At 38.0% G+C, this 16900-nt stretch overlaps 1 protein-coding gene across 2 annotated transcripts in view; it reads left to right on the top strand.

Annotated features, from left to right (window-relative positions):
• Positions 1–16900, top strand: part of GOLGA5 (golgin A5) — a 38268-nt gene that overhangs the window by 13212 nt on the left and 8156 nt on the right. For both annotated transcript variants that reach the window (XM_064375178.1, XM_064375177.1), the window contains exons 6-9: positions 547–750; positions 5169–5339; positions 7630–7758; positions 13218–13316. In XM_064375178.1, coding sequence (XP_064231248.1) covers positions 547–750; positions 5169–5339; positions 7630–7758; positions 13218–13316 — 603 coding nt within the window. The remainder of the gene's footprint in view (positions 1–546; positions 751–5168; positions 5340–7629; positions 7759–13217; positions 13317–16900) is intronic.

The following is a 16900-nucleotide window of genomic DNA, read 5'->3' on the forward strand; positions in this document are numbered from 1 at the left end:
TATCAGGTAGTGTGTGTTTCTTAATTTTAATGATATATTTTATCTAACACAGTATATCCAAAGTAGTAATCATTTCAACATATAGTCAAATTAAAAGTTATTAATGAGATATTTTACATTTTTTTTTGATACTGATTATTTAAAATGTGGTGTAATTTACACTTATTTATCTACTTATTAAATTGGAAGCAGTTGATCAGCTAGTATCAGAGCAGACCTAGTATCCAAGTGACCATATTCACCTGGGAAATTTCTTAACAGATTCCCAAGCCCATCTTGAAAATTCCAATTTAGTAAGCTTGGGAAAGGCCTTGGATGGCTGTATTTTTAACAAACTTCCTAGTTGATTTTGATGCATTGCCATGTTTGGGAGCCACAACCTTTGATTTCCTATTCTTTAGCTCCTAACAAATTAAGAATTTTTTCCCCTCCCTGTTATGTTGTTGGGCTTAGCTAATAAATCCCATAAGATATCTGAATGGATGGTTGTAAAATATGTTTCAAAGCTCAATGATATAATAATTATGACATAAAAATTTGTCACAGAGTGAGTTTGCTGCACGCCTTAATAAAGTGGAAGTGGAACGTCAGAATTTAGCAGAAGCAATTACTCTGGCAGAAAGAAAATATTTAGATGAGAAGAAGAGAGTTGATGAACTGCAGCAGCAAGTCAAGCTATATAAGTTGAACTTGGAGTCCTCTAAGCAGGAATTAATTGACTACAAGCAAAAAGCTACTAGAATACTCCAGGTAAGCATGAAATGGACACTTTTGGATGTTAAGATGAGCGAGTTAACTGAAAGACGCTTTGAGACCTGTAGATACTGTGTGAGATGCTTTGTTCATGTTTGGCTGGTTGGCTAGCTTTAGGTGTCTTGCTCTACTTGAGAAATTTGATTAAAAGGATACAGTGTCTCTTGTTCCTACCAATTTTTTTTTTTTTAAATTCCTTCTCCCACTGTCTAGTTCAGGTCTTCAACCTGTCACCTTACTCACTGTGATGATATTAGTGCTTGTTGTTGAGCAGCTGTTTATTCTTCCTTGTTAATCTCCTATTGAATTTTTGCAGCAACTGCTTTAGGACTCATCCAGTTCTCAGAATTGCTTCATCCAGCTCTTCTTTCCCTCCTTCAGATCTAAGGCAACCTTACCCTCTACTTAGAAGACCTGCAGTCATCTAATGTCGTTTTCAAGTTCTCTTTCCTTTGCCCCTCATTTCAGAGGGAAAACATGTCCTTTCATTTTGTTTCTAGGATCATTTCCCTGCCTGTGCACTGATTCCATCTCCTTCCACCTCATGTAAGCCCTTTATCTATTCCCTTGCTTCCTATGTGTGCCTCTCTCTGCTGCTGCCACCTTCTGGCTCAGCTTATTCAAGAGCACATGGTTACTTAGTGGAAAAATGAAGACTAGATCCCAGACTCCTAAGAGAAAAACAGTCTCTTTTAGCTTTGCACCCACTTTGCATGGACTTAGCAGAATTGTTGTATATATGCCATCTTCATTTCTGTAGACTTTGTTAACTTTATCTCCTTCTTTTCCTACTACATGTCTGACATTTCTTCTCAAAAGTATTTAATGACCAAAATAAATATTCTCTGTTCTTTTTTTAGTCTCCATACCTTTTATTTTGGTACAACATTTGGCCCCGTTAACTCTCCCACTTTCTTGGAACTCCTGCCTTCTATGCTGTTCACATCTTCTTGGCTCTCTTTTTGTCCTCTTCTACTGCTGTTTCTGTCTCCCTTAGGCCTTCTTCCCAATCTCCAAAGAGTCAGAGTCCTCCTAAGCTCTGTTGTGAACCCTCTTTCATTGCCTTTTCTTACCTTGCATTGCCATATGCTCACTCTGCTTCCAGTAGCCACCTGCATATGACTTCAAGCATGTTTCCAACCCTGACCTCCTGACTTCAATGTCCTACTGTGGAGGCATGGGGTATTCAGCTCCCAGACCAGCTTCTCTCTCATTCTCCTGTTTTGGTCAGTGTTACTGCCATCTGGCAGTAAAGCTTGAAACCTCATTTTTGACTTTACCTTTTTCCTTTAGTCTCAAACTCCTAATGGCTATGAATACCTTTTTCTAATGCTACTTCTATGGATTATCATATTCATCTCCTCCCCAAACCCTTCTTCCTAAGTACTTTTTTATATCACCCTAATTTGTTAATTTGTTGAAAAGTTACTTATTGAGCACCTAACTACTCACTAGGCACTGAGGATACAAAGCTCAAAAGATGTGTCCTCTTCCTTTAAGAAAACATTGATTTTAATGGAAAGAAGCTGAGGTAATTGATATGATAAAGTTATTGGTGCAGTACAATGGAAACTGGAGAGAAGAATCTCTTAAAACTTGCCTGGGGCTGTCACTGCACTGAGGAGATGTGGTATAAAGAGAAACTTGAAAGATGAATAGGAAGACTCATGATAGGGAAGAGATTTCCTGTGCCAGAGCAAGGGGGCTGGAGAGAACATGGCGTCTCTAAGGGACTGCAGCTAGTTCTCTATTGCTGCAGCATAAGTATTCAGAGATGGGAGGCAAAAGACTCATAAAGCTCAATGACAGGCAGAAGCCATGATCAGGTTTGAGTGTTGGAACTGTGGCAGCTTGATGAAAAGGTTCGGGGAGATTTGGACCTCTGTCTTGTTCATCGTTGTACCCTAGCACGGTGCCTGGTACTCAGTAAATTACTGAATGCATGGAAGTGATAAGGGGTGGCATAGTGACATCAGTGGCATGTAGATGGTGAAGAGGTGATTATAAGAAATAATGAGGACCTGATCAAAATTTGTGGCAGTGAGGATGACAGGCAGGGGACAGCTAAGAGATATGTCGGAGGTAGAATATATATGATATGTGGAGATTTAATTGGAAGGATGGGAAAAAGGCAAATGGAATCTAGGATGACTCCAGGTTTTTGGTTTGAGTGTATGAATGATGTTTCCTTGTGTTAATAAAAGGAGAAACAGGAAAGAGCAGGTTAGGATTAAAAGAGAGTATGAGAAATTATGATGAGTATGCAAAATTGATGCGACATTGAGGTGAAAATGTTAGAAAGGTAATTAGAAGTAAGTTGGGAGTGTAGGTAAGGTTAGCCAAGAGCGATGTGTAGCCTAAGTGGGAGAAAGGCTGAGGTCTAAAAACAGTCTTAAATATATCAGCAGTTACAAGTTGAGCAAAGGGAGATCACCTGCAACAGAAAAAGCACTGAGAAGGTGAGGGGTCAGAGATTAGAGAGAACCAGGAGGAGACTGATGCCATCCAGTAAAGCCAAGCAGGGGGAGAGTTTCAAGTGGGGCATGATTGCCAGCTACGGCAGGCGGCTCTGATGTGACGAGTACCGAGCTGAGTTCTCAGATTTGGCAACTAGGACAGGGGACCTCTCAACGGAGAGTTCCAGGGTGGCTGGGAGCTGGAGACATGAAGGCAGCATGTTTGACCATGGTCATGAGGACAGTACCTAGGTGGGGGAATGAGGTTGGGAGGTTTCTGAGTTTTTTATTTAATAAAATCTTAAAGTGTTATAAATGATCATGTTTATCATAGAAAATTTGAAGACTACAAAAAAAGTTTGAAGAAGGAAATGGAAATAACCCATAATCCTACTCTCCAGAAAAGGAAAAATTATTTTTGATGGAGGAGAATGACCTTATAATATTTGAATTTAAGGTGAAAGCTGTTGGTCCTTATTGTTCCTAGTCTAGAATTAGGACTTTATAAACTGGTCCTTGCACGTCAAATCTCTTCTTCCATCTCCTCTTTTATCCTAGGGGTCAGAAAACGTTTATAGGGTCAAACAGTAAATATTGTAGGCTATGTGGGCTACCTGTAGTCTCCATCACATATTCTTTGTTTTTATTTTTTATGATCCTTTTAAAATGTTAAAAAAAACATTTAGCTTACAGGCTGCACAAAAACAGGCCCATGGACCATCGTTTGTGAGCACCTTCTTCATAGCCCTGCAAGGTTAGCCTTCTAAAACGCTTCTCTGGTTATGTCACTCCTCTATCTACTTTCCTGTAATTTGTTTTAGCCTGTCAAATATTAACACAGTTAGCCTGGGATCTGGAGCCCCTCCAAATTGGTCTTAAAATACTATCTGAGCTGCATCTCACAATATTTTCTTATAGACTTTCTGTGCTTTTGCATTTTTATGCTTTGCCCTCTGTTTTTCTCTGCACTTAAAAAAAGGTCTACCCATATTTCCAGGCTTAGAGTTAAAGCCTCCTTTTATCCAGAAGTGGTTTTTCCTCTCAGAACTCTGCAAGTAATCCCACCATATCCCTCTCTCCACTTGTGTTTATTGCCTTCTGCTGGATACTTGTAACTTCTCTTTTAATTTGTAAGGCAGAGGGTACTGTCTGAGAGAGAGACATTATCTTTATTGCACAGAACACCTAGCACCATGCCAAATAAATACTTGTTGAGTAGAATGTGATGGAAAATAAAAAGTACGAGAAGAAAATGTGAGAAAAATCTTGTTTGGCCGGGTGTGGTGGCTCACTCCTATGATCCCAGCACTTTGGGAGGCTGAGATAGGAGGATTGCTGGAGGCCAGGAGTTCAAGACCTGCCTGGGAAATATAGCAAGATCTTGTCTCAAATAAATAAATAAAAATTAAAAAAATTTTTTTTTCTTTTGAGACAGAGTCTCGCTCTGTTGCCCAGGCTGGAATGCAGTGGCACTATTTCAGTTTACTGCAAACTCTGTCTCCCAGGTTCAGGCAATTCTCCTGCCTCAGCCTCCCAAATTTCTGGGATTACAGGCATGCACCACCATGCCCAGCTAGTTTTTGTAATTTTAGTAGAGACGGGGATTCACCGTCTTGGGTAGGCTGGTCTCAAACTCATGATCTTAGGTGATCCGCCCACCTCAGCCTCCCAAAGTGCTGGGATGACAGGCGTAAGTCACCACGACCAACCGGAAAAAAAAAAAATCTTATTTATAACAAGTTTTCAACTTTACCATGATTGTGGGGGCTAAAATCCAAGGACATCATACAACAAGGCTCTATTTCGTTTTTTTATCCTTATGAATTTAAGAAAACCTGTGGACTTTTTGATGGAGATAATGGAATGTTTCTATAGTAGGTTATTTTCTGAATGGTAGATATTCAGTATACAAACTAATTTCTACTTTGCTTAAGCATATTTCTTTTTTTTTTATAATAGTCTAAGGAAAAATTGATTAACAGCTTGAAGGAAGGCTCTGGTTTTGAAGGCCTAGATAGCAGCACTGCCAATAGCATGGAGCTGGAAGAACTTAGGCATGAGAAAGAGATGCAGAGGGAGGAAATACAGAAGCTGATGGGTCAGATACATCAGCTCAGATCCGAATTACAGGTAAGATTCATCATGGTTCAGCTTAGTAGACAACATTTACCCTCAGATGTTACCAGTTCGAGAGGCGATGGATTCTGTATTTTAGAGAAGCAGCGTTACTAACGCAATAGGTTTTGTTTGTTTGTTTGTTTTTGTATTTTAAGGAGACAGGATCTTGCTCTGTCTCCCAGCCTAGAGTGGTATGATCATAGCTTACTGCAGCCTCAAACTCCTGGGCTCAAGCAATCTTCCCTTCTCAGGCTCCCAAGTATGTGGGACTACAGGCACACTCCATCATGCCCAGCTAATTTTTTTATTTTTAGAGACAGGGTATCCCTATGTTGTCCAAGCTGGTCCCAAACTTCTGGCCTCAAGTGATCCTCTCTCCTCAGCCTCCCAGAGTGCTGGAATTGTAGGGCTATTGCAGCCCATGCTGGGCTAAAGCAGTAGGTTTTTCTTTTTTCTTTTTGAGATGGAGTCTTGCTCTGTTGCCCAGGCTAGAGTGCAGTGGCATGATCTTGGCTGACTGCAGCCTCTGTTCCACCTCCCAGGTTCTAGCAATTCTCTTGCCTCAGCCTCCTGAGTAGCTGGGATTACAGGCAAGTGCCACCATGCCCGGTTACTTTTTGTATTCTTAGTAGAGACAGGGTTTCACCATGTTGGCCAGACAGGTCTTGAACTCCTGACCTGAAGTGATCCACCCGCCTCAGCCTCCCAAGTACTAGGATTAGAGGCATGAGCCACCATGCCTGACCAGGTTTCTAATCCATAAGTTGACCATAAAATTATGGGGATAAGAAACAGATTCATTCATTCAAAAAATAGTTACCAAGTGCCTGCTGTGTGCCTTGGTTTGGAGTTAGAACAGAATCTTCATAATTATAAATCTTATTCTAGTGGTTAAAAGCAAACCAGATTTGAGCTTATATGTGAAGCTGAGATGTTTTCTGATATGAGTATGGGCTCAGGGATGGTCTTCTAATTATAGTTTTGTCTCTACTTTTATAATTTATAGTTTATGTATAATTACTGTATTTAATCTAAAAGTAAAAATGGGTCATTTATTTTGCTTAAACTTGGAGGTCTTTGACATAAATATCGTAGGAAGGAATCTCTGAGGGTGAGAGAAGATAAAGTGCAGCATAATGATCCTCCTTTTCTTAAAAGAAAGAAACTTTTTGTAAAGAATGTTCATGGATGCATTAACTCGGCATATTGTGAGACTTGTGAACTACAGAAGAAAGCATGGAAGTTGTGAGAATAGGACACCTTGTCTAGAGCATAGACTTGAATAGCAGACAGACCTGGATAGGTTCCATCTTTGGTACTCAGCAGATGCTCTTTGCATAAGACACTTCATCTTGCGGAGCTTTAGTTTTCTCATCTATAGAATGTAGGTAAACAAAGGTTCTACTGACAGTAAAGGAAAACATGTAAAGAGTGTAGCATTGTTTCTGACATGTAATAGACCCTCAATAAATAATAGCTGCTGTTATTTCTGGGTTTATTGTTATTCGTTAAGGTAGGGTTTTGTTTTTTTTTTTAATCTGTGAATTTGAATTCCAAAGAATTTGGTCCTGCGAACCTAGAAATTGGGTAGATGCTAAACTTACTCTTATCTGTTCCATGTCTTTTTGGTGAGATTATGAAAAATATTTGTTTTATTTAATAGCTCAGCATCATTAATGACATTGACCTATTTTCTTACTCTTGTAAAAATTTATGTAATATATAATAAGTATTAGGTCTAACAAAATGGAAGAATTGTAAATAATTACAGTAGCTATTGTTTACTGCAGCAGCTGTAGCCCCCAGTTCATTCCACTCACTGTTAGCCATAGTAGACAATGAAGGTGTCAGGTTGTATACTCCCTATAGGCTAAAAGCATGTCTTACTCATCTTTATTCCTCAGTGCTTCCTGAGCCCAGTTCACAGCACATAGTAATTGCACGGTAGGCAGATAGTGGTGGCTCACACCTGTAATCCCAGCACTGTAGGAGGATTGTTTGAGGCCAGGAGTTTGTGACCAGCCTAGGCAATAAAGCAATACCCCATCTCTTAAAAAAAAAATTAAATTAAATTAAGCCAGGCCTGGTGACATGTGCTTATAGTCTCACTACTCGGGAGGCTGAGGTGGGAGGATCTCTTGAGCCCAGGAGTTTGAGGCTGCCGTGAACCATGATTGTGCCACTGCATTCCAGCCTGGGTGACAGTGAGACTCCGACTTTTTAAAAAAAAAATAATAATTGCTCAATAAATGTTGAACTGAATATTAATTATTGCTTTTACATGTAAGCTTTTTCTCTTTAGGATATGGAGGCACAGCAAGTTAATGAAGCAGAATCAGCAAGAGAACAGTTACAAGAACTGCATGACCAAATAGCTGGGCAGAAAGCATCTAAACAAGAACTAGAGACAGAACTGGAGCGACTGAAGCAGGTCAGGATTTTAGACTGAGGGCTACTGAAACTGTGTCCTCTAGTGGTCATATGAGGAGACCTCCCAGGAAAACAGCTTAGTGAAATCTTAGAGTATAGGCTCAGGGTTACCCCGCAGGTTCCTCCTGCTTTCCCATCCCATCCTCCTTGATTTTTGTTTTTTATTATTTTTTTAAACTTTATTTTTTTTTTTACTCTATTTTAAGTTCTGGGGTACATGTACAGATCATGCAGGATTGTTACATAGGTATACACATGCCATGGCGGTTTGCTGCATCCATCCCCCCATCATCTACATTAGAATCTACATTAGATATTTCTCCTAATGTTATCCCTCCCCAATCCCCCGACCCCCTGACAGGCCCTGGTGTGTGGTGTTCCCCTCCCTGTGTCCATGTGTTCTCATTGTTCAACACTCACTTATGAGTGAGAACATGTGGTGTTGGTTTTCTGTTCTTGTGTCAGTTTGCTGAGAATAATGGTTTCCAGCCTCATCCATTTCCCTGCAAAGGACATGAACTCATCCTTTTTTATGGTTGCATAGTATTCCATGGTGTATATGTGCCATATTTTCTTTTTCCAGTCTATCATTGATGGGCATTTGGGTTGGTTCCAAGTCTTTGCTATTGTAAACAGTGCCACAATGAACATGCATGTGCATGTGTCTTTATAATAGAATGATTTATAATTCTTTGGGTATATATGCAGTAATGGGATTACTGGGTCAAATGATATTTCTATTTCTGAATCCTTCAGGAATTACCACACTGTCTTCCACAACAGTTGAACTAATTTACACTCCCACCAACAGTGTAAAAGCATTTCTATTTCTCCACATCCTCTCTAGCATCTCTTGTCTCCAGATTTTTTAATGATTGCCATTCTAACTGGCATGAGATAGTATCTCAGTGTGGTTTTGATTTGCATTTCTCTAATGACCAGTGATGATGAGCTTTTTTTCATATGTTTGCTGGCTGTGTGTCTTCTTTTAAAAAGTGTCTATTCATATCCTTTGCCCACTTTTTGATGGGGTTGTTTTTTTCTTGTAAATTTGTTTAAATTCTTTGTAGATTCTGAATATTAGCCCTTTGTCAGATGGGTAGATTGCAAAATTTTTTTCCCATTCTGTTGGTTGCCGGTTCACTTTAATGATAGTGTCTTTTGCTGTGCCAAAACTCTTAAGTTTAATTAGATCCCATTTGTCTATTTTGGTTTTCGTTGCCATTGCTTTTGGTGTTTTAGTCATGAAGTCCTTGCCTACGCCTGTGTCCTGAATGGTATTGCCCAGGTTTTCTTCTAGGGTTTTTATAGTGTTAGGTCTTATGTTTAAATCTTTAATCCATCTGGAGTTAATTTTTGTATAAGGTGTAAGGAAGAGGTCCAGTTTCAGCTTTCTGCATATGGCTAGCCAGTTTTCCTAACACCATTTATTAAATAGGGGATCCTTTCCCGATTGTTTGTTTTTGTTAGGTTTGTCAAAGATCAGATGGTTGTAGATGGGTGGTGTTAATTCTGAGGCCTCTGTTCTGTTCTTTTGGTCCATATCTCTGTTTTGGTATCAGTACCTGCTGTTTTGATTACTGTAGCCTTGTTTTTTAACAGATGAAAATTGGAGACACAGAATGGTGATTTGACTTGCCTAATATTGTACAACTAATTAAAGATGGAATAGAACCAAGGATTCCTGTTTCTGAGCCCAGAATGCTTTCTATTACCCTGTCTGTATTTTGTTATATCTCCTAGTATAGAAAACTTAAAAACAAATATTCATCAGTTGGTTTTCATAGTTTATTGCATTTTTGCTTTCTAGGAACGACAGTAAATATTAATAAAAATACAGATACAATATTAGTGCCATGTTAACGGCTCTTTCTTCTTGAGACAAAAGGCTTATTACAGACTCTTCTTACAAATCATGTTTAAAATTAGATTTCGTTGTTCAATTAGCAGTTGTATTCTCCCAAACCAAATTATTTTACTTTAATGTACTCATATAATAATTTCAATATTAACACAAACATAGCCACATTTTCAGAATGAGATTCTATATCTAACGTTAATAACATCACCAGTTTACTGACAACATTGTTATAGGCATTTAGTACATATTATTTCATACTCACAAGTAAATCACTATTATTCTCTTTTATTTTACAAAGGAGAAAACTATTCTTATAATTTACTGTTAGCATTTCCATCTTTGTGTATTTAAATTCTTTAAAGATGTTTTTCATTAGGATTTATTACTTCTGAAACTGGTTCTCTTCTCAGAGAAATTTTTTTTTAATTATGAAAATTATACTTCCAATCTGTTTCCTGAGTACTCAGAGAAAAACTCACCAAGTAGCCACCTGCAGGGTATGTCATGGGCTGTTTTAGATAATTTAGTTATGAGGTTAGCTGTCCTTTCAGAAATTGCATTTTAACTTATTCAAGGCACTATTATATATTGAAAGGCAACAATTTAATGTTCTTAATGGTTAATGAGATAATTTTCATTTTATTATGGCAGATGGTTTTACCGAACCTCTTCCCAGTGCCCTTTTTAAAATGAGGGAGTTAAGTAGAAGAAAATGGAGCTTAATGTAGCTATGGCTATTTATTTAGTAATCAGATGTTCCAGATGGAAAGCATTTAATCTTGCAATTGAAGAGTCCTTTAGTGCTTATTAATTAAGTAATATCAACCTTCAGTTTTGTACTAGCCTAGAGCTTAAATCAGACAAACCTTGTAAAGTGTGATTCTCCTACCCTAATTGCCTTTCTCATGATCTCTCTTTTCACCTATCTTGATTTGTTTCCCTTTGTGAGATGAACAACTTGAGCTAAATATCTAACGGAGTCTCTAGCAGTGTGCTGCCATATCACCTTTACTTTTTCAGACAGCTTTGGAACTGCTGCTTTACTCTTTTACTGTCTTCACAGTTAAGCATAAAGCTTTTGGAAGTACTTAATAACTCCATCTTCTCTATTCTACATTGTATTTCAGTGATTTGGACACATTTTTGGATTGGCATGTGCTTTACTCTTAGATTCTAAGCTGATTCTGGGTGATCCATTGTACAAACGAACAATGCATTAGTACAGTTGTTAATGAGTTTGGAAGTTTTAACCTTTTTGGGGAGATTAGCCTTTTTTCTGTAATATAAATTACAAATAATTTTTCCCAGTTTGTCATTTGTCTTTTAGTTTGAAGGGTTTTCATTTTGTTTTGTTGCTATGCAGAAGTTGATTTTATTTTTTATTTTTTTGAGACGGAGTCTCGCTCTGTTGCCCAGGCTGGAGTACAGTGGTGTAATCTTGGCTCACTGCAACCTTTACCTCCTGAGTTCAAGCGATTCTCCTGCCTCAGCCTCCCAAGTAGCTGGGATTACAGACATTCACCACTACGCCCAGCTAATTTTTGTATTTTTAGTAGAGACCAGGTTTCACCATGTTGGCCAGGCTAGTCTTGAACTCCTGACCTCAGGTGATCTGCCCGTCTCGGCCTCCCAAAGTGCTGGGATTACATGAGTGAGTGACCTCGCCTGGCCAGAAGTTGATTTTTATGTAGTCAACTTTATCATTCTTTTCTACCAAGGTTTCTGGATTTTCAGTCATGGCGTTCTTTCTGAAATTATAAAGAAATTTGCCCTTGTAGTTTTCTTCTAGTACTTTTTTGGATTCATTTTGTATATAAATCTTTACTTTATTAGGAGTTTACTCTGATGTGTAAGGTGAGCTACAGATCCAATTTAATTTTCTTCCATATGGCTACTTAGTGTCCTAGTATCATTTTTAAAAAATAGTTTATCTTTTCTTTATTGATTTGAGATGCCACCTCATGTCCTAAAATTTTCAAGGTATCTAAATCTGTTTCTGGACTTTTGTTCTCTCCCATTAGTCAGTTTGTCTGTTTATTCGTCAGTACTACATTGCTTTTAATTTCTGAGATTTTATGTGTTTTAATGTCTTTATGACCCATTCTCCTTTTCAGAGTTTCTGCATTTTCTTCTTTTTCCTTTTTTTTTGAGCCAGGGTCTCACTCTGTCATCCAGGCTGGAATGCAGTGGTGTAATCACAGCTCTCTGCAGCTGCCTCGACCTCCTTAGGCTCAGGTAATCCTCCCACCTCAACCTCCTGAGTAGCTGGGATTACAGGCATACACCACCAAGCCTGGCTAATTATTTTATATTTTGTAGAGATGAGGTCTCACTATGTTGCTGTGGCTGGTCTTGAACTCCTGGGCTCAAGCAATTCACCCACTTCAGCCTCCCCAAGTTCTAGAATTACAGATATGAGCTACCGTGCCTAGCCTGGCTTTTCTTTCTTACAGTTTTCCATATGAATAGTAGGATTACCTTATGTAATTAAAAAAAAAACAGCTTTTGTTTTTATTGAGATCATGTCCAACTTATGAGCTAATTAGAGGAGAATTGACATCTTTATGATGTTGTATTCCTAAGAATATGGTATGACATTTTGTATGTTCCAGTATTTTTTGTACCCTTTAGAAATGTTTTAAAGTATTCTTTATATGTGTTTTACACATCTGTTAAATTTATTTGTTTTTGTTGCTATTATTTATTGGGGCCTTTTTCTCATATCTCTAACTGCTTTATATAAAACTATTGATTTTTGGCTGGGCACAGTGGCCCATGCCTGTAATCCCAGCACTTTGGGAGGCCGAGGCGGGCGGATCACAAGGTCAGGAGTTGGAGACCATCCTGGCCAACATGGTGAAACCCCATCTCTACTAAAAATACAAAAAAAATTAGTTGGGTGTGGTGGTGCATGCCTGTAGTCCCAGCTACTCGGGAGGCTGAGGCAGGAGAATTGCTTAAACCCAGGAGGCAGACATTGCAGTGAGTCGAGATCATGCCACTGCACTACTGCCTGGGTGACAGTGCAAAACTCCATTTCAAAAATTTATATATTTATAAAATAATATATAAAAATTAAATTTTATATATTATTTTATATTCTGCCACCTTACTGAATTATTGTTTTTCTTTGTCTCATGTACTTTGCCTATTTTTTAAATGTTCCTGGTTTGTGGTTTTAGTCTATTTTATGAACATTATATTGTTATTAATCTTTATCACATATTTTATATTTTTTCCAGTTTGTTGTCATTATTATTAATGTTATATACCCAAGATTCTTGAAGAGATGACCATTCTTCCTCATTACTATAAGATAAACTTTTTTTGTTTTCTGATTATTTACACTGCTAATAATTATTTATTATGGGCCTTTGTTTACAATATATGCTAAAGTGCTAACTTTTCATCAGACCCATCCAAGTCTGTTCATCTATTCACTCAGTTATATACTCATTATATAATACACTCAGTTAAACACTCAGTTATACACTCAACACATACTGATTGTCTGCTATGTGCCCGGCATGGTTTTTGTTGCTGAGGATGGATAGGGAACACTTATTTAGCTTTTGTTTTATTTGTGCCTTACTTTGTAGGAGTTCCACTATATAGAAGAAGATCTTTATCGAACAAAGAATACATTGCAAAGCAGAATTAAAGATCGAGAAGAAGAAATTCAAAAACTCAGGAATCAGGTCTGAATCACTATTCACAACTTGTGAGAAGATGCCACTGAAAAGCTACATTTTTTTAAAAAAAGGATGCAGTAAGACCTTTCCCATGTTTTCACCTGAATTCTGTTGTAACAGTGGTGACATAAGTTACTTTCAACCTGGTGTAGAAATTTCATCTAATGCCATTTGAGTCTACATTTCCTCTGTTCTATAATTTGCTTCTTATAGAAGTATCTTGTAGCCAAAGTCACCAAGTAGATGAGAATTACTCTGAAATTTCAGACCTTTTGACATCAGTGTGGTTGCACCGATTGCCAGTTTTATAATTGTGGTTTCATTTTCCTAAGAAAAATCTAATGACAGGTCTTCCTGTTAATGATTGATGAGTCTTTCATAAAGTCACCCAGATCTTTTTTTAACCTTGCAAGTGTAAAACATACAGAAAATAATGACACTCATGTGCCTACCACCCAGATTTATCAAAGCCTTTATCATTAACTGATAGATTCATGCATTCACGTTACCTGTAATTGTAGTTGTCCGTTCCTTCCTTATATTTAGATGATTGACTTAATAGACAACTAATCATTTGAATAATTTACATAAAGATTTATTCTTTTTTTTAGTTAATGACTTAGTTTGAACTATGAAAAGTCAATTTTTTTGACTTTTCAGTCAAAAAAATTATAAAAAAGCCAAAAAAAACTTTTTGAAACTTATGAAAAGTCAACTTTTCATAAGTTTCAAAAAGTTTTTTTGGCTTTTTTATAAGTTTCGAAAAACTTAAAATGGTTTTTTAAGTTTCCAGACTTGGAAACCAGTAGTCCATAATTTTAAATGTTTTGAAATATTTTGTCTTAATTTTTATAAGAATTGAGAACAGCTTACTGATTTGAGCATTCCCTTCTCCTTCCCTTGCCTATTCGTGAAATACTTATAAATGGTAACATGATGTGCTAGCAGAAACTCAAAGAAAAGAAGGAGCAAAAACCACCAATTGGTTTAATCCTTAAACATTTCTATACTTACTAATTATTTATTGAGTACCTACTGTGTCTGAAGTATTGTACTATTTTTGTTAATCAAAACTTAGACCAGGTGAGGTAGTTCATGCTTGAAATCCCAGCACTTTGGGAGATTGAGGCAGGAAGACCTCTTGAACTCAGAAGTTTGAGACCAGCCTGGGCAATATAGTGAGACCTTACAAAAAATTAGTCAGCCATGGTGGCACACACCTGCAGTCCCAGCTACTCAGAGGCTGATGTGGGAAGGATCACTTGAGCCTGGGAGGTTAAGGCTGCAGTGAGCCATGAGTGCACCACTATACTCCAGCTTGAGTGACAGAGTAAGACCCTGTCTTAAAAAAAAAAAAAAAACCATAGGGTGGCTCTCGACTGTAGTCCTAACTACTTGGGAGGCTGAGGCAGGGAGGGAAATCATTTGTGATCAGGAATTCAAGACCAGCCTGGGCAACATAGCGAGACCCTCATCTCTAAAAAAATTTTTTTTAATTAGCTGGGCATGGTGGCACGTACCTGTAAGTCCCAGCCACTTTGGAGGCTAAGACATGAGGATTACTTGAGCCCAGGAGTTAAGGCTGCAATGAGCTATGATCACCCCACTGTACTGTAGCCTGGGCAACAGAGAGAGACATTGTTTCTTAAAAAGAAAGAATTAACCATAGGAGGAATTCTCTTCAAGGTTTTTCATCAAATTAGAAGAGAGCAAAACCTTTGTCCCATAGAATTAAGTTGACTTGTACAATTTGAAAAGAGATCAGCATCTTAATAAATTGCCAAAAAAAGAAATCACACAATTAGAGTTAAGATTGATTCCAGATGGACAATAAATAATTATGTTTATCTTACTACTTTTGGGTTTTCTCCATGTAGGTTAAAAAAAATAGGTTGCCAGTTTGAGTATTTTTTTTATTTTTCATACCTGTAATCCCAGCACTTTGGAAGGCCAAGGTGGGCAGATCACTTGAGGCCAGGAATTCAAGACCAGCCAGGCCAACGTAGCAAAACCCTGTTTCTATTGAAAATACAAAAAAATGAGCTGGGCATGGTGGTGCGCACCTGTAATCCCAGCTACTTGTGAGGCTGAGGCAGGAGAATCACAGCCTGGGTCACAGAGCCAAACTCTGTCTCAGAAAAAAAAAGAAAGAAAGAAAATTGTTGCATGGGAGTAGATGAAAACATACAGAGAAAAAAATGAACCTTTATTCTTATCCCCTAATGAGACTTGTAAAGTTAGCAAAAATTAATTTGGGATGAAGCTAAGCCTAAGCTATAAAGCTTCTATGAGAAAGTATTGGAGAATCTTTTTGCAGTTTTGAGGACGACAGATTTCTTAGAAAAGACACAAAAAGCACTAACTGTAGAAGAAAATGATAAGTTGCTATTCATCGAAATTAAAATTTTCTTCTCATCAAAAGATATCATTACAAAAATGAAAACAGGTAAGCCACAGACTGGGAGATAATATTTACTTGTCTCTCTCTCTCTATATATCTGATAAAGGATTTATAACCAGGATAAGAACTCTTTTTAAATTTTTTTTTTTTTTGAGACGGAGTTTCACTCCTGTTACCCAGGCTGGAGTGCAATGGTGCGATCTCGGCTCACCGGAACCTCTGCCTCCGGGGTTCAAGCAATTCTCCTGCCTCAGCCTCCCGAGTAGCTGGGACCACAGGCGTGCACCACCATACCCAGCTAATTTTTTGTATTTTTAGTAGAGATGGGGTTTCACCATGTTGACCAGGATGGTCTTGATCTCTTGACCTCATGATCCACCCACCTCAGCCTCCCAAAGTGCTGAGATTACAGGCGTGAGCCACCACGCCCGGCCAAGAACTCTTAATAATAAGATGTATAGCCATTTCTTTTAAATAGGTAAAGACTTGAATAGACCCTTCCAAAAAAAAGATAAAAGCACACCTTATTTTATTGCACTTCTCTTTATTGCAGTTTGCAGATATTGCATTTTTAACAAATTGAAAGTTTGTGGCAACCCTGCATCAATCAAGTCTATCCACACCATTTTTCCAACAGCATGTGCTCACTTCATGTCTGTGTCACATTTTGATAATTCTCACAATATTTCAGATTTTTTATTATATCTGTTGTGGTGATCTGTGATCAGTGACTTTTTATGTAACTATTGTAATTGCTTTTGGGGCACCACGAATTGCACCCATGTAAGACAGTGAACTTAATCCATAAATGTGTGTGTTTTGACAGCTCCATCAACTGGCCATTCCCACATCTCTCTCCCTCTCCTCAGGCTTCCTATTCTTTGAGACACAGCAATGTTGAATTAGGCAAGTAATAAACCTACAGTGACCTCTAAGTGTTCAAGTAAAAGGAAGAGTCACATGTCTCTCACATTAAGTCAAAAGCTAGAAATGATTAAGCTTAGTGAGGAAGGCATGTCAAAAGGCAAGATAGGCTGAAAACTAGGCCTGTTACACCAGTCAGCCAAGTTTTAAATGCAAAGGAAAAGTTCTTGGAGGAAATTAAAAGTGCTGCTCTAGTGAACACACGAATGATAAGAAAGCCAAACAGCCTTATTGCTGACAAGGAGAAACTTTGTGGTATGGAAAG

The sequence above is a fragment of the Aotus nancymaae genome, unplaced genomic scaffold, assembly GCF_030222135.1.
Source record: "Aotus nancymaae isolate 86718 unplaced genomic scaffold, 86718_ANA_hifiasm-v0.15.2.pri h1tg000011l, whole genome shotgun sequence".
NCBI classification, from domain to species: domain Eukaryota; kingdom Metazoa; phylum Chordata; class Mammalia; order Primates; family Aotidae; genus Aotus; species Aotus nancymaae.